The sequence below is a fragment of the Pseudorca crassidens genome, chromosome 6, assembly GCF_039906515.1.
Source record: "Pseudorca crassidens isolate mPseCra1 chromosome 6, mPseCra1.hap1, whole genome shotgun sequence".
Classification (NCBI taxonomy): Eukaryota; Metazoa; Chordata; class Mammalia; order Artiodactyla; family Delphinidae; genus Pseudorca; species Pseudorca crassidens.
Window position 1 is genome coordinate 55,485,324 of NC_090301.1, and position 22,368 is coordinate 55,507,691.

Sequence of the window (22,368 nt, forward strand, 5' to 3'; positions counted from 1 at the left end):
CCATGGGTTGCTGCTAAACAAGGTCTCTACCTAGCTAAAGGTTTGAAAGAGAAAGCAAGTTACTAAATGGTAACAAACTTTATGTCAGGAATACAGCTGCTTTCCCTTAATTTTATTTATTAAAACTTCAGTTGAAGACGTTGTTTTAAATGAAAACCAAGTACGTAACCCTGTATAAAACAGATATAGTCAGTGAGTCAAAAAAGTATTTAAGAATATACAAGGAAACTATAAAGAAAAATGAAAAGATAGTGCATGACTAGCTTCCACAGTTGGAAGAATTTAAAGACAAAATGGCAATCATAGGTAAGGAGTAATCGATGACAAGGAAATTCATACTACTGAAGAAGTAACACTACACTAACCCACTTTCCCCAGTAAGAATAGGTATTAAAGACTAAAATGGTCTCTGAGACATCTATGAACAGCTCCCAAACTATATCTGCTGTTCAAACATGTCAGATGTTGATGAAGTGATAATTCTTTTTATTTATAAGATTTATTCCCCTTATTAAAATTTAGCATCAAAAACTGAATGCTGTGACTAACATATTGATACTATAAATTTGATTGCTATCAAATTGATGGACTATTAGCATCAATACAGCAAAAGTCAAAACCCATAGTAGATGAAGACAGTGTAGAAAAGTAAAAAGTTTTCTGGGGGAGGAAAAAAAGAGGTTAGGGTAGAACAAAAATGTTAAGATAGGTAACATCTAACAGGTATATTCAGGGGGATTTGTTATATCCTATATACTTTATTATAGATTTAAAATAGTAAATTTTATAAAGAAAAAGTAAAATGTAAGGTATACTAGATTAAAAACGTGCTAACAACCTCAAGAATTTTTTATTAGTTAACTCACAAGTCTATCTTTAATATAACCACTTCACATTTCCTAATCATTTTTTATTATTAATTCCCTAACCAACATTTGTATGTATATATGTGTATAATTTAAAAACAGAAATTATACATAATTTCTTAAATTGGGTTTCTTTCAGGAATCACTTAAATTCAAGTTAAGATCTTGCTTAACAGTGTACATACAAATATCAAAAGCTAAATGAAATACTACAAAAGAAGGTTATATTTTGGGGGGACTTTTTAGAGAACATTTAAGCATATTAACCATTTAAGAATTTAAATCAAAGCTAAGTTAAACCACATAGTGACATTTAGTGTTCAGTAAAATTCTTTAAAATGTAAACTGCGGTAATAACTTCCTTCTATGGGACATGGACAAGTCTGTCTAAAATTTTAAAAATGGCTTGCAAATGTGACATTCTGATGAAGATATTAAGTTAAATAAAAGTGATTACCTTGTTTCAACGTTTCCTTACAAAACTTTAAAAGTTTACATATTCACACACAATAAATTACTTCAGCAATTGTATAGCATATTTTAATAATATCAGGCATTTCATTTTACCTGTCCCAAGGAGCAGAAGTCTCAAAAGATTCCCCTAATACATAGTATTCCAAACCCAAATCCTGTTAAGACATATAAACAAAATTAAGAAATTACAACAGATGCAGAAGAGTCCATAATATTAGTAGTATTTCATGTTCATTATTAGTATTTCATGTTTCTAATTCAACCTCCTGGGCTCTTTACTATCTACCTCAAAAGAGCATGGGAAAGTGGCCCCAAGTGTGAGATATAATCTCCAGAAGGACAGAAACTTTGTCTTGTTTTCCTCTGTGCCCTTGGCACCAGGCAGAGTGTCTGACACACGGCAGGAACTCAAATATTTCTCTAATGAATGGAGTCTCTATCCAGAAACTGTCTAGGTACATGCAGAGAATACTAGCAGGACAGATTTTTAGTGGCCTAAACAGCAAATTAACCAATACCAAAAAGTGATCATCAGGATCAAAGGACCAGGGAGATAGGGAAGTTGGGGGAGGAGGGATTAGCGAAAGGAAAAGAAATCTTTTAAAATCAACTTTTCTTTAAAAATAAATTAGAAAATAGAGTGTCTGTCTTTGTAGTGACTAAATAGATAGACTATCTGGAACCACCTCACCTAGGAAAATATATTTTATAGCGTACAAGATATAATACTTATATGATAAGTAACTTATAATACTAAATTTTTTACCCAGAGTACAATTCTGTTTTAATATCAAAACTGGAAAGAGCAATTCATAAGCCACCACAAAAGTGTAAAGGTATGAAAGAAAATTTTATAAGGTAGAAAAATCCTGGACTCATATGAGTACAATGATATGCTAAATTACTGTAGGTTAAAATTTAAGAAAATAAAGAAAATAATTTTATTCACTTATAGAAAAAGTATTGTTTGCAACATAAACTGATAAAAGAAATGAGATAACTTACTCGAATGTATGCAATGACATAGGTCAGCAAATAACCTCTCTGTCCATTATCTTCTCCAGCTGCTAATCCACTGTAATTAAAGAATACACTGTCAGTATATTTCAAATGAACTATTAAAAATATATAAAACTAACCTAACTGATACAATACCTCAAGATAACTGCTTAACAGATTAACATATGTTACTTTACATCTCATTTTTATTTTAATCTCATTTATCATAAATGTATCAATGAGCTGTCAAGAGAATAGTCTTGGATAACAAAAATATTTTTAATATTCAGTTTGGTAATTAATTTTATATCTACCAAACCAGTAAAACTGACTGATATGAACTCAACTACTTCTACTCATACTGTCAAAAGAACAGAGAATTAGCCACGAGAAACAAGCTTAAATAATCGTCACAAGCATAACAACATACTTAAAATACTCTTATTTTACTCATATTATATTTTTACCTGTATATTCATGTATTATAGTCTTATTCATATATAAAGATTTGCAATGACTGACTAGGATCTTCCAAACACCAAGAAGTTTTCTGAATACTTGAGCACATAGTATTTGGAGTATTAGACAAGGTGTTTACTTTATGGGATTTATGATTTAAAAGACAGACAAAACATACTTACACAGATACATTAAAATTTATGAAGCAACAGACAGGCAAGTACAAGAGCAACAGTATGAACACATCCATTTCAATTGGAAAGTAGCTTTGTACAGAAGCTGTATTTGGTGATCTAGTCAGAATCAACCCCATATAACATATATTTCAGTCCAAGTACTCTGCTTTGTTAAAGTCATTCTAATTTTAAAAGGCTATGAATAATTACTGATTTCCACTACCTTCAGTAGACAGTTTTTAATTTTGCTTTTTTCCATCATCAGGCAGAAATTAAATTTTAAGTAGTCTTAGTCAATTAAATAAAACTTATCCCAAATTCTCAAAGTACCCACTAAAAATCCCTCAATAAAAACAAATAAAAGGAAAAATATCTTTTCTTGTGGCTTTCTTGAGTCATGATTGATGGCTAATCTTTATGTCTCTCTTCTTAATACCCTAACTGCGCCTTCTTGGTCTCAGGATGCTAAGCCCTTAACCATGGTGTTGCTTAAGACTCAGGTTTTGAACCTCCGTGATTTAAGCCTCTTCTCATTTCTCTTATGAATTCAGTTAACACCTTTACAGTTAAATCCTTTCTTTCCCCGATGTTTTGTCTGAATTTGGCAGTAAGTAAGTAATACAATGTAGATGTACTCTTGTTCTACACAAATACTGTAAGGCAATTTTCAGCGAGGACATATGGGCTAAATCAGATTTCCTGACTTTGTATTATAGTTGGATATACACGAATTAGTGTCATCCAGAAGGAGTGGCAAAGACTTGATAGGAGCAGCTCTAGTCTAGAACTACATGGGGAAAGGGTATAATGAAATGAAAGGGGGCATTTGTTACTAGAATGTTAATGAGCAAAGAAAACAACTTAGGTCAAGCTGCTAAGATTGAAAAGTAAGAAGAAACAGAAGACAATTCTGGGTTAGATGTGTATGGATGTTACGTTGAGGTAGGGAGTCAAATAAAGTTCCAAAACAAAAAGTAAACTAGTCAGAAAATTGCTGTGGCAGGTGCTTGGAGGAAAATAGATGAACCCAAACCTCAGGTAGATATGAATCTGAGTCAGACACTAACTCCAAGAGAGAAAAAACCCTACTGATCTAGGAAAGACACAGTTCATGCTAGGCCTACCGGCAGAAGGAAAGGAAAGGAGCATGAAGACTAGGAAAGGGTGCAAGAGACCATTGCTGGGAATCATACTCAGGTGCATTCTGAGTATGTACTTGGTGAGAAGTAACAGGTATGAACATTTAGTAGGCCTGTCTCTCCTATATCAGGCCTACTGATATAAGATATAGCATCCTGATATATCAGGATGAGAAAAAGTCCGACTCTGCAGTCCCAGGTCAAGCCATTTTTCTTTAGACCCTTTTCTAATATCTGGCCAAGGGGAAAAGAAAGATCTGTTCCACTTGGAATCTAGTGTGACAAACCACACAGAAATATGCATTTTCTTACTCAAAGCAGGAAGAAACTGGATGTCCATTCTAAATTCATAAACCCTCCAAAAGAATAAAAGTCATTCTGGGTTCGCTTTTCTGAATCACAGGTTTCCCTGCAAATTTAGCTTCTTGGAACCTCTCTTTTTTTAGCTTTCAGAACTATCTAGTCTTCCAGCCAAAATTACTTTAAGATACAATATGTAAACAATAGTAGGGTTTAGAAATTAAATGCTTCTAACTTGCCACTTTTGCAGCCACTCCAAAAAACTATACTTAAATTCAACTGCCTTATGTTAAAGTAGCAACATCCATCCCCTACTTCCTTAAAATATCAATTAACAAGGTTCTTAAACTTAAAGCTGTTACATGAGGAAGGACTGGGAAGACTACTGAAAGAGGAATGAGAGATAATCTTGTTATATAAAAGAACCATCTGGTGAACCTAATCACACTCATGTTAAATTACATTAAACAATTTAAGCACTTTAAAATTAATACTTTAAATATAACCCTTTAAAAATAACAATAGCATATTACCTTAAGTTCTATGGTAAATGTCAATGCATCTGTCATGATTGGTGACAGGTAATGTTTACTCCGCTTAGCTCTTAGAGAAGTTAAAGTACATTACTAGCAACCACAGATAAACAACCAAAGTATGATTATTCAACATTTGGCTATTATATTCTATTGGATCATATGTGTTCAAAGGTATTTAACAGTGTTTGCGTGGGTGTGGAAGGCAAAAAGGAAAAATGTTCTCAACTGTTGGGAGTACTTCATTAAAAACAATCAATTTAAAGCCAATGAGGTGGGCTTCCCTGGTGGTGCAGCGGTTAAGAATCCGCCTGCCAATGCAGGGAACACGGGTTCGAGCCCTGGTCCAGGAAGATCCCACATGCCGTGGAGCAACTAAGCCCATGCGCCACAACTACTGAGTCTGTGCTCTAGAGCCCGCGAGCCACAGCTACTGAAGCCCCTGCGCCTAGAGCCCATGCTCCACAACAAGAGAAGCCACCGCAATGAGAAGGCTGCGCACCGCAACAAAGAGTAGCCTCCGCTCGCCGCAACTAGAGAAAGCCCATGCACAGCAACAAAGACCCAACGCAGCCAATAAATAAATAATAAATTCTAAAATAAATAAATAAAGCCAGTGAGGTGGTGGAAACAGGATAAAACAAAAGAACAGAAAATAAAGAACAGATTGACAATGCCCTAATTCAAAATAAAATACATGAGCTAAACTAACTTATGAAAACTTTATTAGAAAGAAACTTAGTGATGCTTTCCTCCAGCTAGTTATGCAGGAGAAATGATTGAGGAATGAGGGTTGGCAGGGTAGCATCTTATGAAAAATATCCTTGAATCTTTCAGTGGTTAGAACAAAGAACTAGTGCCTAGAGAGAACTGGGGGAAAACCGGGACTACTGCTGGAAAACCACGCGAAGATATACTTCCAAGTATCAAAAAATCAAAAGAGCCCTAAGTCACCTGCCTGGTGATAGCCTAGGGTTGCTCAACACAGATTTTTGCATCTAAAAGAAGGGTGCCAGATGAAAGTATATTAAGAAATTAATTATAAACATAACTAAGAAGTAGCAAATAATAATAGCAAAAAAAATGACACTCCAATCAGGGTCTAAGTTTTTAATGCTTTACCCTTGCTGACATACCTCATTTAATATAACCTATTTTTAATGGATGAATTTGATACAAGTTTGTTGTTTAGTTTAAGCAAATTGCTGGAATTAAATCAATAGTTCTGGGGCCTCGTTATCAGTATCCAAAGAGATCTGGATTCACCTTAAGAAAGATTCACTATTATCTCAAGTTGTAAATGGCTGGTGTTACATGAGAAAAACAAAACTGGCATTACATGAAAAGCCAGTTCTTGATAGTTGGTGGCTCAAATTAAATAAAACTGACAACATGGTCCCAATAAATACCTAAAGATTAAAATATACCGTTTCAAGGGTGGCACAGTAATTAGGCATAAATAAAGTAGCATAAAAGATGTCAGGGAAAAATAAAGTATTCAGTTTCATAAATCCTTTCAATAAATATTTAATCAAGCATCTAGTATATAGCAGGCATCAATGGTGAGGCCCCAAAAGAGACAGATCATGCCCTATAAAAAGTATGTGTGCGTTAGGACAAAAAGGTCTTTTGTCATCATCCTATCCCAGTCTAACAGGAAATGCGGCACCTTATTAACTAGTAATGATTTGCTGGCTACTCTGAATTAGAACTATAACTATAGATCCCACAAAGTGCAATCTCTGAGTGTGTGTATGTGTGTGTGTATTGGAGGTGGGGGTGGGGAGTAGTGAGATGAAATTAAGCAAATTTAACCTTACATACAGTGATTAAAATATTATAGCATCCATTTCCCTACAAATGACTCTGGAAATTTTTGAAATCCCAAATAAACATTTAAATATATAATGAAATAACTTTAAAAGCTTCAGTCTCTAATATTTAAGGCTAAGTAGATACAAAAGATTTAATTTAGATGTAAAAGGTTTTCATTTAAAACTCCTTTAGTGTTTGTTTCTCACTAGTATGATGGGTTTAAAAAGTTTTTAAAACAAATTATATATGTACTCCACATAACTTAGAAACTAAAAAATATGTACATGAACATTTCAAAAAATTTCAGAGATAACCTGATTTCCAACCCATCTGCTCATTAAATGAAACCTTACAGCACTCTTAACTAATTTAGCTAAAACATCAATAATTCCCAAAAAGGTACTGTGGAGAAGAAAAAGTGAAAGATTACTGAATTTCACCTTTTACTAAAAAAATTATAATTCCACTTGCCAATTTCAGAATAGGGTAAAAATAAAACTGAGAGATTATTTTTCAATGTTCAAAAACAGTACAAAGGTAAAGTAAAAATTAGGCCCAAGATTATCTTTTTCTAAGAATACTGCACTTTAATACTAAGTTCAGAAAATCCTAAAAACAAAGGGCTGAACATTATATATGAGGAAAACACATAAAAGTGGCGCATTCTAAGACATATGGCTCCAAATTAAGCGTTCATTTGTTCTCATAAAGAACAGCAAGAAAGGGGAAAAAAAGAAATAAAAGTAAATATTTACAAAGAACTCAGATTAAGGATAATGTATGTGTATGATATATTTTAAGCTCTGAAATTAAAAAAAAAAAAAAGACTGGTATCCAGAAAACTGTTTATTATGTACTTAAAAAGGAAAGGAAAAACATGTAGTCCTGATAAATGGCGCTTTCACTATAGTTCTCATCGATCAATCTTATAATCCATCAAGTGGACAGACAGAAACCACCCAATCATTATTCAGTTGGTTACAGATGTGAAATGTTTTCAGTTTCTTTATACCAGCACAAAACAGTAAGTGACAGGAAGTGGAGTATAGATAATTTATCAAATACTTTTGATTAAACACAATTTCCTTTTAAAAACATACTTATAGCATGTTTTATACATATACTATTACCACTAAATAGCAACATGACTATGAATTTTTTTCTATTTCACTTAGCACAACAAATAGAAAATAATATAAAATTGCCATTAATGAAAAAATACAATAAGAAGATTCACTATGTCACGTATACGATTAGACAAGTAAGAGCAACATACCAGTCTAGCCTTCTACAAACTTTAGAAGTAAGCCAACATATTATTTCAAGTTGACTACCATATATTAACATAAATTTAATACTGAAAAGTGTACATTAACAACTGCTTGGAGATATCAGAATTTTAGCTTAACTTTCTCTTGGCATTATGAACTGAAAGCCATACCCAAATTTTGAAGCAATGTCATACACTTGTTTTTCATGTTGAAGAACCTTCTCACGGTCCCCCTCAAACAGTAATGTAGCGACACTTAGCTGATTTGGATCAAATCCTTTAAACTACAAAAGAATATTATTATTACAGATAAGTCTTAGTCTACAAAATAGTAAATCAAAATACATTTTGCTCTTTTTTTCTTCTGATCTGAGCTCAAACATACCAGCTCTTCAAAATCTGAGCTTTGGGACTTTATGTGTCAATCAAAAAGAATGCTTAATGTACCTATTTAGGTCATCACAATAGAACAGCACTCAGGAAAAACACTTCATTTTAAAGTATGCCAAGGTATCAATTATAATGACATATTGGTATGGAAATACAACAAATTAACTTGTAAGAATTATAACTGTACCAAAGAATCACATAAAACTACCAAAATGATAGAACATAATAAAGTAGCAGGATGTTGGGGGGGAGTAAAAACCAGCAGCACCCTTACATACATACCACCAATAACTTCTTATTAAGTAATATTTTCAAAGGAGACCTTATGTATAAAACAATATAAAACATCTAAGAATAATCTTAAAAGGAAATACATAACTTCATTAGGAAAACATGTCTAAAAAAAAGATGAGAGAAACGTATGTTCCCAAATGCATAAACTAAGTATTATAAATCGGTCGACTTTTGCCCAAATTAATATGATAGTTTATTCCAATTTTAATAAAAACCTCAATGAGCTTCCTAAAATGATGAGTTTCTAAAAATTTTCCAGGATACTGAACAGGTAGATAATGGTGATAACAAGGAAAATTCTGAAAAAATAAGAGGGAGAACTAGATCTACAGCAATTAAATCCATTTAATTTTTCAAGAACAAAAGCTCTTTTCAAGAACAAAAGCTATTACATAAAAATGTCTTTTTCTTATATAAGTATATGAGAAGATGTCTTAGACATGGCAAATCGATATAAGAAAAGCAAGGGGCTTCCCTGTTGGCGCAGTGGTTGAGAGTCCGCCTGCCGATGCAGGGGACCTGGGTTCGTGCCCCAGTCTGGGAATCTGGGAAGATCCCACATGCTGCGGAGCAGCTGGGCCCGTGAGCCGTGGCCGCTGAGCCTGCGCATCTGGAGCCTGTGCTCCGCAACGGGAGAGGCCACAACAGTGAGAGGCCCGCGTACAGCAAAAAGAAACAAAAGACAAAAAACAAAAATGAAAAGCAAGGACAGGTTAGTTAAAGGTGCTGTCACAACTAGTTAGCAATCAGTAGAGCAAGAGGTGAAGATTAACTTAGTTTTTTATCTCACATCATAAAATTGAAATAAAGTCAAATAGTAATAAAGACAAAAAATTTTAAAATTCCTTTTTAACAAATAAGTGAGAGAGAGAAGAAAATGGTCCTAATCATAGTTCTGGAGGAAGATAGGCTTTTCTAAGCTTAAAAGTAATTAAATAATCAAAGGAAAGATATAAAAATCAGAAACTTTTACACCGAAAGAAAAAGAAAGAAAAGAAAGAAACCTTATTAAAAAGGAGTCAACTGACTGGAAAAATTATTTACAACATTTATGAAAAAGGCATCTAATAATTTCATTTTTCAAAAGGCACACAGCAAGGCATTAAACCATTCCCCCCGCACCCCCCAAAAAGAACAAACAGAAGTTGTTTGTTTGACGTTGCTACCCCTAGCAAAATAACCACATTCAACTAATTCACAAAAAATCACATCTAGGAAATACAGGGAAATGGTCAGTCTCATTAGAGTTTCAAGAAATTTCAACTAAAATAAAATACTATTTCCCCCCTGGATTTACTAAATTTAAAACAAAACAAAAAATCCCATATGTAATAGCAAGGATGCAATCCAAAAATGGCACATATGCATTGTCATGTGTCAAAAGTTTTAAAAAAACGAATACTTTTATTCCACTTCTAGATATCTACTATGAAGGAAAAAATTCAAACTATAAAAAATGTTATATGCTAAAACTGTTCAATGAAGTGTTATTTTTAGGAACTTCAAATCCGGGAAAGCTTTTATATTTTCTGAAATTGAATGCATAATTGATTTACTTGATTAAATATTTACTCCAACATAAAAAAAAACAATTATTAAATGTACACAGCAACGTGGAAGAACATAGGTGTGTGTGAGGAAGAGAAGTCAGAAAACAAAATTAATATCCTAAGCATTAAAAAAAATTCTTACCTTTGTAATATAAAACTTTTTTAATCCATCCAAAAATGATGTAAAAATAGAGGAAACCTGAGGTTTGAGAGCATGACCTAAGAAGAAAAAAAGTTCATATTTTAAGTTAATAGCAAACTAATTTATCTATGTTTTTCATAAGAGCAAGAGGCTACTTTAATTTAGTATCCTAAAAGCAAGTGAACATTTCCATGACTTTAGTTTTTAAAATCTCCTATGTTACACATATAACATATTGGTATTAAGATCTACATCTTATAAAAAGTCACAAACAACTTTTTGTTTGCCAAACTCCTTCTTGGGTTTTTTTTTAAACTCAAATTACTATATGTAATTACTACTACACACAGTTTAGGTTATCTTTCAATGGTATAGTTTATACATAGTAAAATCACTTCATTAATTTTTATTTCATTAGGAACACCCAATGGTGGCTAGTTCTACTTTTATTTTTTTTAATTATGCAGAAACCATTCAGAACTATAATCAAATATGGAGTCAATGCCAAGTTTAAGACTGTTTCTTAATTAATTCTTAATTCATCCAGAATTGTTGGCATAAAACTAGTAATTGCTTCCTTAATTATACCCAGAGAGTTAAAATTGCCAAAAAAACATAAATGGTGTCTCAGAGTCTGTTAAATTAACATCGTTGCCTGCGGATTAAGCTTAATTGAGTAAAAGTCTTTTACTGTTTTCTCATTGTTTTCAGAGTAGCAACTTCTTAACTCCCATGACTATAACATTTAAGAGTCAAGCATCTGGTCTAGTACTGTGAGCCCAATTCAGAAAAATTTGGCACACCATTTATATAGAATTTTTATAAAGATTTTTAAAGCCTCTAGTAAATCTAAAATTATCTCCAAATAAAACATTTATTTTTAAAAAAGGCTTTAAGGTTTTGGGATTTTGTTTATTTTTAAAGTGTAGATCCCTTCTTTTAAAATAGGTGCAAACTAGCTTTTTAGAAGGAAAAAAGAGGGGGTTGAGAGAGAGATTTCTGGAGGAAAAATCACTTGCAGTCTTTTTTTCCATTCATCTGTTTTTTAAAGTGAGAATCTGAATCTGTAATATTTATTACATTCTTACAGATTATAATAAGAAACTATATTACATAAAAGACCAAGTAACCAAATAAATCTTAACCAGAAGCTAAGTTAGGTAACCATGTTATAACCAAACAAAGCAAAAAACAAACGAACAAAAAATAAAGAGCAGATGACATAGACATGAACCTAGCAATCTTTTTGAGATCCTGGATCACAAGAGGTTTGTTTGGGATTTTTTTTTTCTTTCATGGTAACCTGTCAGAAATGTTCTCTAGCATAACCAGTGTTTTTAAAAGATACCATTTCTAGCATGTATAAAGTTAAAGGTAACACATCATCAAAATATTCACTCGCTGTCCCAAATGGAATTCAGCCTACTTTAACAGCAACTGGAAACAAATATATAAACATAAATGTGTGAGTGTGTGTATCTGATCCTCATAAAAGACTTCTGGTCCACATATTTTTACACAATGTATGAAGATTCCAAATATTACTACGCCAATATGGAATAATCCTTAAGGGTATATGTTCATCTTATCACACTGAAATTTAAATGCACAACTTCTATTAACACTATTGTGAGTTAGTCACATATATCCCTAATACTGAGTGACGTGATAGCCTGATGGAATATGCTTCAAGCATAATTATTGCAAAAGTGATACTAACTTTTAAGTGGGTCAAGTATTAGTATTAATTAAGAGGATATTATTATCTTTTACTTATTCTTAAATTAATGTTGCCTACCGAACTAATTACATTCTAAACATATTCCAGCTATTGTGTTTTATTTTATATAGAAAACAAAGGAACTAGTTCCTAAATTTACTAGCTAGACAGTTTGATTAGCGAATTTTGTTATTGTTACAGTGTTAATTAAATAATTTTAAAGGATTCCATAAATCCTTATGTTTCAAGGAAGTGCTCCAAAGCACTGGAAAAAGTCGGGCTTTGGGGTCAGACAGATTTGGGTTCAACCCCAGCTCCACATATAACTTGTGGACTTTGGCCAAAGTATTTAGCCTTTGAATTGTTTATAAATTGGAAATACAACCTTGAGGGATGGTTGTGTGCTACTGATAATGTGCTTAGCACTACCCTATATGCTATTCAAGATTTGTTTACCCTCTTTTGCTAATTTGATGATTAAGTCAATTAACATGTAAGTGTCTGTTATGTGACAGGTGCAGGACACATAAAAATGAATAAGAAACATCCCCCAAATTTGACAAACATTAGTTCACAGGGAAAATATGTAGATCGTTTCAATGTACTCAATGATATATATCATTTCAATATACTGAAAATGTATCATTTCAATAAAATATATTGAGTTGTGTCAAGGAGAGGGGTGATAATAAAAATATTAACAACTAATAATAAGGCTTGTGCTTTGTTAACAACCAATACGGTACAAACATTGACCAATCAGTCATACAGTTGGTACAAGGTCCCAGACACCCGTTGCTGTGCTAAGAGTTATTTAGTTGGTTGATCATGAAGTCATGGCAGGATATGTAGGTGGGAAAGGTTCAATGAATACTGAGAAATCAAAAAGGTTACAGACTGCCAAGAAGCATGATCAGATCTGTACTGCTAAAGGATCACTCTGGTGGCCAAGTAAAGGGCAGAAGGAGAGGAGACACACTAAAGACTAGCGAGAGTAGAACCAACATTAGAGCATGTTCCTAGGTACAGTAATGAGAATGTGGAACAGGGATGACAGATAACCAAAAGGATCTTTCTTTGAACCTACATTTAAATTGTTATAGATCCCAGTTATAAATAAAATCTGGCCATATCATAATTAGTTTTACATAGGTGTCTATGTCCAACATAGTTTACTATCATTATAGCATATAAATGGATAACACAGTCTTATTAATCAGACAGATACATGGCTCTCTTCAAACCTAGATCTCTGAATGCAGGCCAAAATACACAGGAGTCTTGATTTTCATTTGATTTAACTATTTCTTCATTTATAGGACACATTTATCTTAAACTTTTATCAGTAGTACAGTATTTTGAAAGTAATTTACTTAAAGAAATAAAAGCTGTGACTTAGAAGAATCTAATTTTAAAACGAACCCTTGATATGTTATCAACCTGAGTTCCTTAGTTCAATTTCTATATAATTATGATAATCATTCTTCCCTAAATTAAAATCTAAGCTACTCATACACCAAAGAAAAGCCTGCCTAACTTGGCCTTTAGTATTTATTATTGAGCAATCATTCTGGGACTATTTTGAGGGTACTTAATATCTATAAACTTAAATTCCAAACTAAATTTCAGCATATGGGAAAATTCAGAAGCAATAAAACTAGAATTGATAAGATGATAAATCGTGTCAGAAAGTTTAATACTTTAAGCAAAATAGGAAGAAAAAGAAACACGGTTAACTATTACTGAATTCTCCACCTGAATATTCCATGGTCAACTTAAACACAACCCATTTGTAATGTCTTTTCCCCAAAATCATCTCTTCTTCTAGACTGGTCCACCAGTCAATCAATCCACCAGTCAATCAATCCACCAGTCAATCAATCAGACATCAGGAGTTGCCCTAAACTCTTCCCTTTATTTAACCTTCCACATCCAGTTGGCAAACTGTTCTTTGGAATATCTATTCTTTACTCTCTATCTCGACTGCTGCTGCCTTGAACAAAGCCCCCAGTATTTGCCTTTTTAACCATTTCAACTCCTCCTTCATGCTTGCACCATCCTAATCCATCCTGCATAATGCTAGCAGAATGAGCTTTCTTTCTATAAAGCTGATTTATTGTATTCCCTCTACAAAATATCCCTCTTCTGACAAGATAAAACCCAAATCTATCCTGCAAAGCCCTAGTCCATCCATCCAGCTTTATCTCTTGTAACCACTTTCACCCTACAGTCTATTTGAGCCACACAGAACTATCTGAAGAAGTTCAAACACACCATTAAGGTTTTACAATTTCATATTTTTTGCTGATAAGCGAACAAAAATTTGGTAGGAAAGAAGAGACTGTCTCAGGCAAACTTCTATTCACCTTTTAAGATTTTGTCTAAGCATCACTCCTTCAAGAAGCCTTTCCCCACGCTCTGCCTCAATCTCAAGCAAAATCAAGTAGGATCAACCCCTCCTTCATCTGCACCAGGGTATCCAGTGCAGTCTTCTTTCACATCACCTCTAACACTCCTGCACTCATTCATTTATACAACTGTCTGTCCTCATTAGACTGAGAACTTCCTGAAGGACAGGAGCTATGACATTTATCTTTCTATCTCTGTACTCAGTACTCTTCCTGGTACATAACTGGTGTTTCGTAAGTTTTTGTGGCTTACTGAGCAGATTTTTAAAGTACCATTTCTTACTTACCAAACTGAAATTGCTGGTTGTCCATGAGGCGAATAGATGCAGGAGCACATCTCTGTTTTAAAAAGATTAAAAAAATGTGATACAAATTTAATACAGTAAAGAAGCTAGAGAGGTAGAAAATCAATGTCATCTTTCTGTATTTGAGATTAAGAGCTTAGTTCCTAAGGACACATACAGGAAAAAAAATGTTAACTTTTTATATAGTTTTATGACAACAAATAAAACATCAGTGGCTTCTATAAAGTACTTGGAGAGGAGAAATCTATGTACATAATATATATATACATGCACATGTTGCCAGATCTTTAATTTATCTGCAGCAAGATCTGCTTAATGCCTAGCAAAGACCTGTGGAAATACCTAAAGGAAATGTTAGGCCTCAAAGTAGATTATTTTAAAACAAAGTAGAAAACTTATAAACTAAAATCAATGCCTAGAGCATTATGCCACTGATGAACTATAATGGGTCACTGCGCTCTTATACTCTTTTAAAATGAGGAAGATGGTGGTGGCATTTTTGTGGGCCAAAACACTTTAAAAATTTAACTGAGATGTCTTCATAGATAAGGACTTGTTCTTTATTTTCATTCCTTCTCATAATCCATTTTAAATAGAAAAACTATCAGACAATGTGCAGAATTCTAAGATCTTTGAAGGTTACTTGTATGAAAACAGCAACAAAACTTGAAGCATAACATTATGTATCTAAAACATCTAAAACTGCACCTATGTTATATTTATCTAGGCACACACCAAAAGCTGCAAGGAAAGAAAAATGAAGAAAGCAAATATTCAAATTAACTTTGTGATGCTACAACACTACCATACAAACGCTAGCAAGGTTTAAGTTAGCTACAGTTTTTCCAAAGAATTTAAGTGAGATTTACCCTAAATGGGATTTTTATATTCTATACAACTTTTTAACATGGTTAAACTTCCACCAAGAAGCGGCTTTCAGACCACAAAATTTTGACTGTCATAAACTTTTTAAACATTTATCTTCTGAATAACATTTATCAATAAAATCTTTATCAACACAATGTTGAGATTTATGAAAATAGAATCACTCAAAAGGACAAAACTTATAAATATATACCTTAACTGTGTGTTATAACATTTTTGCTATTATGTGCTTTTTTTAATTGAACAAATACTTAATTTTATAAAACCACTCATAATACATACTTTATTTTACCCAAGAAAATGACTGGTTAGATTCTTATTTTGAACACTGTATAATTTATTTCCTCATCTTTGATACTAAAGGTGAGATAATACAATCTATATTTTTAAAAAGTCATTGCCAAATCTGAAGGACAATATTAGGTAATTTATATACTTAACGTAACAATAACCTATTGCCTTACATTTTATAGAATCCTATTGTGTACAAGCTGTTTTCATATGTCTTTATTTAATATAAGAAACAACTTTGTTGGAGTAGCAAAACTGGTATTATCCCCATTTTACAGATGAGGATGTAAGAACCAGAGAGACTAAAAGACATGCCTGAGGTCAGATGACTGTAAAACAGTAAAGACAGAACTAGGACCAAGATATCCTGACAGCTAGATGAACGATATTTCAAATACGCCACACAGCCTCAAAAAAAAAAAAAAAATTAAAATCACAAAGGACACACACATACTTACACAAACAGAGCTTTCAAGTCACATTTGAAACAAAAATTACATGAAAACCATCTTACTTGCTATTTTGCAGTGTTAGTAAAAGTACATTTATAAAATAAAATTAAAAATCTACAACCTGAGTACTTTCAAACCTTGGTATAAACGTATCTTTGTAGTTGGGTTAATGCTTCTAAAAATATGACCAGTTTCCAAAATACTAAAGGAAAATCAATTTTCCTGAAACATTTTTATTAAAACAGGCACATCAACTTCAAATAAAACAAATAAAGCCTGAGTAGACCAAGTTTCTTTTCTTCATAAAATAAACAGCATATCACATAACGTAAGTATTTATATGTTTGGGCTTAAGCACACCAGTAAAATATGAGAAAGAATTCAGAGCCATTCTGTCATTATTAGAAAAAAAACTTTTAAATTCCTATCAACAACTCGTAAATTCCATCTCTTACTGCCACTCAGATTCTACTTCACCTGTATCTATAGCAGGTGTTATTAATGAAAACAACCCACATAAGCACACATATAACAGAAAATGGAAAAAAAGCATATTACATTTATAGTAAATTTCTAGTGGAATTCAATCTCTGAAACAACTAAAATACAATATGTAGGCCTTGATAAGATATTAGTTTGAAAGACTATCCACAAAATACATTTTGGGGACAACTGGAATAATTGATTATAGAATGAATACTAGATGGCATTAAGAAATCACTGCTGAACTGACATAGAGAACAAACTAGTGGTTATCAGCTGGAGTGGTGGGGTGGATATAGGGGTGGAGGTACAATCTATTGGGTGTAAGACAGGCTCAAGGATGTATTGTACAACACAGGGAATACAGCCAATATTTTGTAGTAACTATAAATGGAAAGTAGTCTTTAAAAATTGTACAAAAATTTGAAAATTAATTTAAAAAAAGAAAACCAGGGAAAAAGTACTGTTGATTTTCTTAGACATGATAATGGTATTGTGGCTATAAAAAAGAACACCTTAATTTTCAGAAGATATATACTGAAGTATTTGGAAGTCAAATGTCATAATGCAACTTAATTTCAAATGGTCAAGGAAAAATACACAAATATGTAAAACAAACAGCAAAAAGTTAGTAATTTTTGCATATACAAGATGAATATACAGGTGACCACTGTACTATTCTTTCAAAGTTTGTGTATGCTTAAAAGTTTCAAATAAAAGTTGAAAAAATAAGTGAGAAACTTGCTTCAGGGCACTTGCTACATACAGCAACTGATATTCAATTATATTGAATATGATTTTACCTTGACAGCTGAGTTATATAAACTAGTCAGTCATCCACTGTTCCTATTTATACTGAGGCAGAGTTGATGATTACATACTAATATATCGAAAAAAGAATTAAAAGCTATAGAAAGCTTTTTGTACCTAGATAATAAATATTAAATTCACTTTCAACACTGACTTTTAAAAATTATCAAAATCAAACCAACAGCTTTAGTAAGTCTCATGTTTTAATAGTGCCACATTTTTTAAAAAGTCAGTGAATGGAGTTTTTCAGTTATTGTCACAAGTAAATTCTCATAAGCAAAGCACAGCATCAAGATTGCTTTAGATTCTCCAGCAAATAATCTGTAAGTCACTATGCATCATTCTAAAAATACAAAGGAGGAAAAGTTTCTTAGAATTTTAAATCAGAAGTCATGACACCTAATTAAATAGGAGTCCTTATAATCAAAAAACCAAAACAATATTACTATTCTTAAAAAACATTCAAAGTAGGTTACTATACTTACAGTTAAGATTAGGTTATATTTGAATGCTACTTTGGTAAGTAAAAAAAAATTCAAAATAACTCCTTTAAAAGTTAAAGACATCACAAATTCTGAGAATTTGAGCTCTAAATTCAGTCCCGTGCTATACAATTATGCTCTGCTAGAGTATTCCATAGATGAGGAAAGGGGAAAAGGGTCCTTGAGTTAAAGTGACCCCTGGTGGTAGGTGATCAGAAATAACCTGACAGGGGATATTTTTACCTAGAAATTTTAATGGTGGGTTGATGATACATTCAGGGTATTTAAGGAACACTCAAACAAAAACTGCTTACTTGAAGTGGAGTTAATGAAATAACTGATTTTGTTTTTATTATGATAAATGCACTCTGACTAAAATCGCTTAGGTCACCTGCTTGTACTTTATACTTTAGTAAATAGTCTAAAAAAAATCATACGAGAAACTCATTATGGACTAATAAATAAATATCAATATCTTTGTTTTATCTGAGCAAAGAAGAAATAAATAAACCACAGTGACCTCAAAGCATGGGTATATGACTGACTAAGTCAAATTGCTGCCAATTTCTTCCCTTTAATGATGCTACAACCAGGAATTTACTTGAATACATAACCTGAAAAATAAAAAACAACCACTCTAATTAGTCTTATAAGAAACACATCAAAAGATTTCTGAAAAATTTGTTTTTATGGAACTAAGTCATATTGCTTTCTTGTCACAGGGAAAACCAGAACTCGCACTTCAGATGAGACTTTGTTCGAGGAGGTATCTTAGTTTACTAGCTACTGGCGAAAGAAATTCAATATTAACATGTTTCATACATCTGCATGATTTCTTCTAACTTCATAAGGATAAACTATAAAATATAAGCACTGAGTGGCAGTCCTCCATCTCTGGTATCTTGGTTAAAAAATGAATAACCTTTGAATTGAAAAGGTTCGTTTTTTCAAGGAGTAAATCAAACTCAGTATAGACTCCGGAACGGCCCTAGTTCCTGAGCCTTAAAACTATTCTGGAGATAGTCAACTAACATACTGTATCAGAAGCTAATGCTTCAATACCAAACCCCTTGTATACGGCTATACAAAAATTTAAGCACAGAAAATTTTATCATGATATGCAGTATCTTTGGTGACAGAAGACAGAAACCATGTCTATTTAACTTACATAATATCAACTGCACTATGTCGGATATAAAGTTAAAAACATACTCTCCCACATAAAAAACACAATAAAATAATTGATATTAATTAATAAATTAATTTTAAAAGTTCAAAAAAAGGATATGTAAAAGAAGAGAATTCTGTTAAATACAAATTTCCAGGTATAAAAGCTTAAAATGTACACAGAATTAGTTCTTCCTCTAATAATAAATTGGAATTGACACCACAGATGAAATCATGCAATATTTAAGGCTACTGGTAAACTGGTTAATCCTATTATAAAGGATATACTGGCTTATAGCCAGGAATCTACACTGTAAACAAGAACTTTTTTAGCAAGAGAATTATCTCTTCGTTTTAAAGAATGAAACAAATACATAATACAGGGTAGATATTTCCCTCCACTTATGTTAAGGGAAGGGGCAAAAGTTAATGCCAAACAGTCTCCTGGTCAAAATTGTACATTTTCAGTTTAGTAAAGGTGTAATGACTAGAGCATGTCTCATAACTGTCCTCAAGTCTGATATATTTTGCTGGATCACACAGTAAAGAATCCAATTAACCAAACATTTGGCTAGGTTATTCTCTCTGCTTCAGAGGGAGAAAAACATGACATCAAAAAATGATTTAAAATAACAATTCCATTTTCTGTATGTAACAAATTATGTCCAAGAATTATCACTTAATATAAGTAAGTTTTAAATGTTTTACAATATAAGTGCTAAACCTAACTCTTTTCAATTTATTTGAACCCCTACAGGATAAATCAAGTTGAAAACAGAACAATTCAGAATTGAGATATAACAGTCTGAAGTGTCAGACATGAGCTATGTATATCTTCTGAAATTATGGTCTAAACTCACTAGAAAAAAATACCCTATCAGTTTAAAATTGTTTAAAATAAAAGTGATGGTAGGTAGAAAGGGCCATCCCTTGTCAAAAGAAAAAGCTGCCTTTTAATCTGTAATTCTAAAAACCTAGTTCTGATAGTGAGAAATACAGTTTTCAGAGGAATTTGTACTAATCCATGCCACAGACAGACAGTCAATGTTTCCTCATAATGGAACAAATTGGTCCTCTCTCAATACAACAAGGCATAACTCCTAAGTTTTTATTGGCAAATGGTGGGGGAAGATCCCAAACTTTGTAAATTGCCTTTGAACTTGTTTCAACACTCCATGTTCCCTTCAACCCTTGTAAAAACATACTTGCCACTTTAAAACAAACAATAAAAGAGAAAAATAAAATATTATATCTGACACTGATATTCTGATTAAAAAACACAATTTTCCCCCCTCTTGGGAAGCTACAGTAGGAAATCTACTCTCTGAGAAAATCTTAAAAGCCACTTACCCATCTACTGAGTAAAGCTGGAGATTCTACTGGACTGCCACTTATGAGATAGAATCACATTAATCTTCCACTAAATCTTCCTTTCTAGCTCCTCACAAGGCAGTGAAGTACTGAAAGAGGACAATTCCTCACATGGACAAAGATCAGATGAGTGACCTTAGTAGAATCCTTCTGCTGCCAGTATAAAGTTGCTTTATTTATTTCCTTCAGTAAGAATAGAGATAAAAATATACACAGAGCCCACTTAGCTATCTGTGAACCATCATGTCTGCTCCTTTCCAAAAGATACTCATCCAAAAGCAACTTGAGTCTGAAAATAGTGCAAAAATGGAAGTGCTATGAAATGACAGTGAGGAATTACAAGCAGCCAACTCATTACTCAGTCAAGAATTTGGCACAATCGTAAACCATGTACCATCTATTTTAATGGATCTTAATTTTCTTGCAATCAACTGAAATTCCAAATCACAAACTGAACAATGACTAGTGCCAAAACCTGATAATTTTCTCAATTTTTCTGCTTGAGAATACTGTTATAAAGCAGGGCAGCATATACAGTACCATTCTTGACACATGAGATTTGTATACTCTATAAACTAATATATAAATGTCCCTAAACATAATACATTTACCCATTTCCAGGAAAGGGAATGCCTCTCTATATGTGCAGTATAACAAGAGTAAAAAATGCAGGTTCCCCAAATAGTGGAATATTTCCAAATCCCAGTAACTATTCTTAGCAAGTGTTTCATTCATAAGAGCAACATTTGAGAATGAAATATTATCTATCTAGACTTTTCAATCAGTTTCAAGTAAGGCAAGTTTTCCAATTACATAGTATTTTTGTCTCTAAAAATTATCTACTACTAATTACAGAGAACCAAATTATTAAAACTATAGATTAGAAAGGAGCTTTCTTTTTGACCTGGTTTTTAACCACAGGGTGGCACTTTCTATCAATCATCACCTTTATTTATCCCAAGATATATATATTCAATATAGTTTTGTGTAGTGAATTTAGATTATGGTCATATTGTAAATATACAAAGAATTTTTAAAAAAACTTTTACTGATTTATGCAAAGATGAAGAAAAATGTTACCACCTGCCTTTCATTATCACAAGTAGCTCTTATCTGTTACTTTCTATCAGGAGCATATTAAATTGTAACAAAAACTGCAACAAATTGCACCAACTATTTATGTTTAAATTCAATATTTCCAATTTTAGTGAAATTATAAATTAAGGATTTTGACATATTTGTACACCATTTCTCATTAATGAAACCTAAGACAGATTTACATGTGAGCATTTTTAATGCAGAAAAGCAGATGGAGTACTCAGGAAAGCATAAAATATGTCTACTTCTATTCCAAAGATCATATAACAACACTTTTTAACAAGTCAGAGTTGGCCAAGATAGACGGAGTGTGTACTCATTAAGATCTTCTGTTAAAAATACATACAAATCAGACTAGTTTTATAAATTCTACAATTATTTTAAAAATCTAATTTGGCATTCATGTTTATTTTGCCATAAAAAAATGGAGGCAATAATGGTCAACTAAAAACATGCCATTCACAACTTGAACAAGAGGGACAATATAAA

At 32.5% G+C, this 22,368-nt stretch overlaps 1 protein-coding gene across 1 annotated transcript in view; it reads right to left on the bottom strand.

The window, feature by feature from the left end:
- Window positions 1-22,368, bottom strand: part of AGPS (alkylglycerone phosphate synthase) — a 137,399-nt gene that overhangs the window by 34,355 nt on the left and 80,676 nt on the right. Inside the window, exons 12-16 of the mRNA XM_067741444.1 lie at window positions 14,823-14,874; window positions 10,408-10,484; window positions 8,203-8,315; window positions 2,346-2,415; window positions 1,434-1,495 (exon numbers count right to left, since the gene is read on the bottom strand). Coding sequence (XP_067597545.1) covers window positions 1,434-1,495; window positions 2,346-2,415; window positions 8,203-8,315; window positions 10,408-10,484; window positions 14,823-14,874 — 374 coding nt within the window. The remainder of the gene's footprint in view (window positions 1-1,433; window positions 1,496-2,345; window positions 2,416-8,202; window positions 8,316-10,407; window positions 10,485-14,822; window positions 14,875-22,368) is intronic.